At 53.9% G+C, this 3499-nt stretch overlaps 1 protein-coding gene across 2 annotated transcripts; it reads left to right on the top strand.

Annotated features, from left to right (window-relative positions):
• Window positions 1–64: 64 nt before the first annotated feature.
• LOC112617740 (cocaine esterase-like) lies at window positions 65–1770 on the top strand. 2 transcript variants are annotated; one of them, XM_025374434.1, is made up of 3 exons: window positions 65–223; window positions 776–848; window positions 1310–1770. In XM_025374434.1, exons 1-3 carry the CDS (start codon window positions 109–111, stop codon window positions 1494–1496), a joined length of 375 nt encoding a protein of 124 aa, XP_025230219.1. In that variant the 5' UTR covers window positions 65–108; the 3' UTR covers window positions 1497–1770. The 2 variants fall into 2 exon arrangements, 1 of the variants encoding a protein (XP_025230219.1); XR_003117955.1 differs by having other exon boundaries at window positions 134–271.
• Window positions 1771–3499: the final 1729 nt, after the last annotated feature.

Raw genomic sequence — 3499 nt, 5'->3', positions numbered from 1 at the left:
TGCCCCAGCCTGGGGCTCCACACCCCACTGTCCAGATTCCAGCCAGCATTGGACCTGGGTATCTTATCCCCATGGGTGAGGCAAGAAGGCTTCAGGGGAGGGGCCACTATGTCACGGGCTGTCCACCCCACAGGTTCCCGGGCCCCTGTGTACTTCTATGAGTTCCAGCATCAGCCCAGCTGGGTCAAAAACATCAAGCCGCCGCACGTGAAGGCAGACCATGGTGATGAGATTCCTTTTGTTTTCGGAAATTTCTTCTGGGGCAACTACGGTGAGTCTTCTTCCTTTCCCGGGAGGTGGGCTGGGTCCCTGGCTGGGTCCCTGAGGGGTGATTGATTGTCCTCACTGCCCAGATAAGGAAACTGAGGCTCAGAGACAGGATGAGATCAGGCGTCCAAGATGTTACAGCTCCAAAGGCTGTGCCAGGATTAGAATTCATGACTCTTCAGACTGTGGTCTGTGCTCCCTCCGTCCCTCCCCACCCTTGGGTGTCTGCCTGGTGCAGAGCAGATGTTTCAAGGACATGTTTGTTTCTTCAATGACTGCCAGTGACAGAAGGGAGAAGGGGCCTTCAGGGCCAGGAAGGATGGAGTCAGCCAGAGCCTGGGCTAAGGGGAAAGTTTGGAAAAGGGGAGGACTGGCTTCTGAGGGCAGTGAGAGAAAAAGCAGAGAAGTGGGACTGGGGACCAAGGGCTGGGGGGCCATGGACAAGCTCCACCTGGAATGCTGAGGTGGGCCATGCTGACTAAGACACATGTCCCCTTCCTCTCTGCAGTTAAATTCACTGAGGAGGAGGAGCGGCTAAGCAGGAAGACCATGAAGTACTGGGCCAACTTTGCTCGAAATGGGTGAGATGGCACACCCCTGCCTCAACCTCCCCGGGTTGGGAGGCTTGTGCCCATCCAGCAATCTCCTAGTCTGGGGTGACCTCATGAGCACACCCACATCCTTAATCACATGATAGCGCCTTCCCCAGCCGCGGGACCCCTTGGACAGGGTGGGGGGCCGTGGGGCAGTGGACACGCTCCCTCTCTCCGCTCTACCTGGAGGGTGGGCACCAGTGCTGTGCCACCGTCAGGGTCTCCCTCTCAGAGAGAGGGACACATCAGAGCCGACTGCCCCGCCCCCACTGGAGCTGACACTAGCTGGAGGGAATTTGTTTCCTGTTTCTGGAAGCCTCCCCGCTTCTACCCCAAGCCCACCTGGCCTGCTTGGCTGCCTTGCCTGACCAGAGTCAGGGTGCTCAGGTCTGGGCTCCAGGGGCTCAGAATGACCCTCGTACCGCCCTGCTGGGATGGCATGTCTACAGGAACCCCAACGGCGAGGGTCTGCCACACTGGCCGCTGTTCGACCAGGAGGAGCAATACCTGCAGCTGAACCTACAGCCTGCAGTGGGCCGGGCTCTGAAGGCCCACAGGTTCCAGTTCTGGACGACGGCGCTGCCCCAGAAGATCCAGGAGCTCGAGGAGCCTGAAGAGAGACACACAGAGCTGTAGCTCCCTTTGCAGGGGGTGGGCTCGCTTACAGGCAAGCATCAGCCTGCGTGCCCACACACACCCACTGAGGAGAAAGAAGTTGATTCCTTCATTCACTTAGCCATTCATTCATTCTTCTGTCCATGCATTCAGAAAGCATTTATTAAGAACTTACTCAGGCATGATGACTCATACCTGTAATCCCAGCTATTGGGGAGGCCGAGATGGGAGGATGGCTTGAGGCCAGAAGTTTGAGACCACCCAGGGCAACACAGTGAGACCCCTTCTCAAAAAAGAGAGAGAGAGAGGGAGTGATTAGAAACTAAATAGGAAAGTTGTTGTTTTTTTTTTTTTTTTGAGACGGAGTCTGGCTCTGTCTCCCAGGCTGGATGGAGTGCAGTGGCGCGATCTCGGCTCACTGCAAGCTCTGCCTCCCTGGTTCACGCCATTCTCCTGCCTCAGCCTCCCGAGTAGCTGGGACCACAGGCGCCCACCACCTCGCCCGGCTAGTTTTTTGTATTTTTTAGTAGAGACGGGGTTTCACCGTGTTCGCCAGGATGGTCTCGATCTCCTGACCTCGTGATCCACCCGTCTCGGCCTCCCAACGTGCTGGGATTACAGGCTTGAGCCACCGCGCCCGGCCATAGGAAAGTTTTGAGCTTCAAGTCAGTGACAAGTAAAATAGATTTCTAACAAACAAAGAAAACAAAATATAAGGAGAAAAAAAAACATGAGAAAAATAAAAATAAGAGAATAACAGGCCAGGCACTGTGGCTCATGCCCATAATCCCAGCACTTTTGGGAGGTCAAGGTGGACAGATCACCTGAGGACAGGAGTTTGAGACCAGCCTGGCCAACATGGTAAAACCGCATCTCTACGAAAAATACAAAAATTAGACGGGCGCAGTGGTGCACACCTGTAATCCCAGCTACTCAGGAGGCTGAGGCAGGCAGGAGAATCACTTGAACCCGGGAGGCAGAGGTTGCAGTGAGCTGAGATTGTGCCACTGCACTCCACCCTGGGCAACAAGAGCGAGACTCCGTTTCCAAAGAAAAAGAGACAAAAGAAGCTACTGCATGATGTTAGTTACCAAACCTGCCATGGGTCCTGTCTTGTTAGACATACTCGATAGATCCCACCACTGAGCTGTGGATGGGCAAACCCCAGTGGAAACCCACCCTCCCCAACACCCCACTGAGCGCTGGGCCCCATCCTCCCTCCCTCACCTCCACCTTCTCCCTGCCTTCTCTCTTCTCTCCTCTGAGCCCCCAGGCCTTTCCCACTTTGAGGGAGGTGTTTGAAGAATGTTGCCCACACCTAAGCGTGAGAAGCCTATGTCTGTTCATCCGTGAGAGGTCTGAAAAAATAAAAATAAATTCCAAAAAAGCTTCTATCTGCCTCTCCACGAGCCCCAGGTGATCCTATATCTGTGAGTGGCCAAATGGAAACCTGGATACTGGAATGCCTAGTGTCTTAGTCCATTCAGCTGCTATAGCAAAAATACTACCAGTTAGGCTGGGTGCAGTGGCCCACACCTATAATCCCAGCACTTTGGGAGGCCGAGGTGGGCAGATCACTTGAGGCCAGGAGTTTGAGACCAGCCTGGCCAACATGGTGAAACCCTGTCTCTACTAAAAATACAAAAATTAGCCAGGCTTTGTGGTGCACACTTAGAATGTCAGCTACTCGGGAGTCTGAGACACAAAAATCACTTGAACCCAGGAGGCAGAGGTTGCAGTGAGCCAAGATTGCACCACTGCGGTCCAGTCTGGGTGGTAGAGAGAGACCCTGCCTCAAAAATAAGTAAATAAATAAATAAATATTACCGGTTAGGCCGGGTGTGGTGGCTCATGCTTGTAATTCCAGCACTAACGGAGGCTGAGGTGGGCCTCCTGAGCTTGAGCCCAGGAGTTTGAGACTAACCTAGGCAGCATGGAGAAATGCCATCTCTACAAACAAATACAAAAATTATTGGGATGTGGTGGCACACGCCTGTAGTCTCAGTTACTCAGGAGGCTGAGGC

The sequence above is a fragment of the Theropithecus gelada genome, unplaced genomic scaffold, assembly GCF_003255815.1.
Source record: "Theropithecus gelada isolate Dixy unplaced genomic scaffold, Tgel_1.0 HiC_scaffold_3800, whole genome shotgun sequence".
NCBI lineage: Eukaryota > Metazoa > Chordata > Mammalia > Primates > Cercopithecidae > Theropithecus > Theropithecus gelada.
The sequence above is the reverse complement of the archived record's forward strand: the minus strand, read 5'-3'. Positions and strand labels throughout refer to the sequence as shown.

Excerpts from the sequence above, each read along its gene's own strand:
- LOC112617740 (XM_025374434.1), top strand. The coding sequence starts at position 109 with ATGTCACGGGCTGTCCACCCCACAGGTTCCCGGGCCCCTGTGTACTTC. Across the intron at positions 224-775 it reads GCACGTGAAGGCAGACCATG|TTAAATTCACTGAGGAGGAG; the intron begins GTGATGAGATTC and ends TCCTCTCTGCAG. Across the intron at positions 849-1,309 it reads GCCAACTTTGCTCGAAATGG|GAACCCCAACGGCGAGGGTC; the intron begins GTGAGATGGCAC and ends GCATGTCTACAG.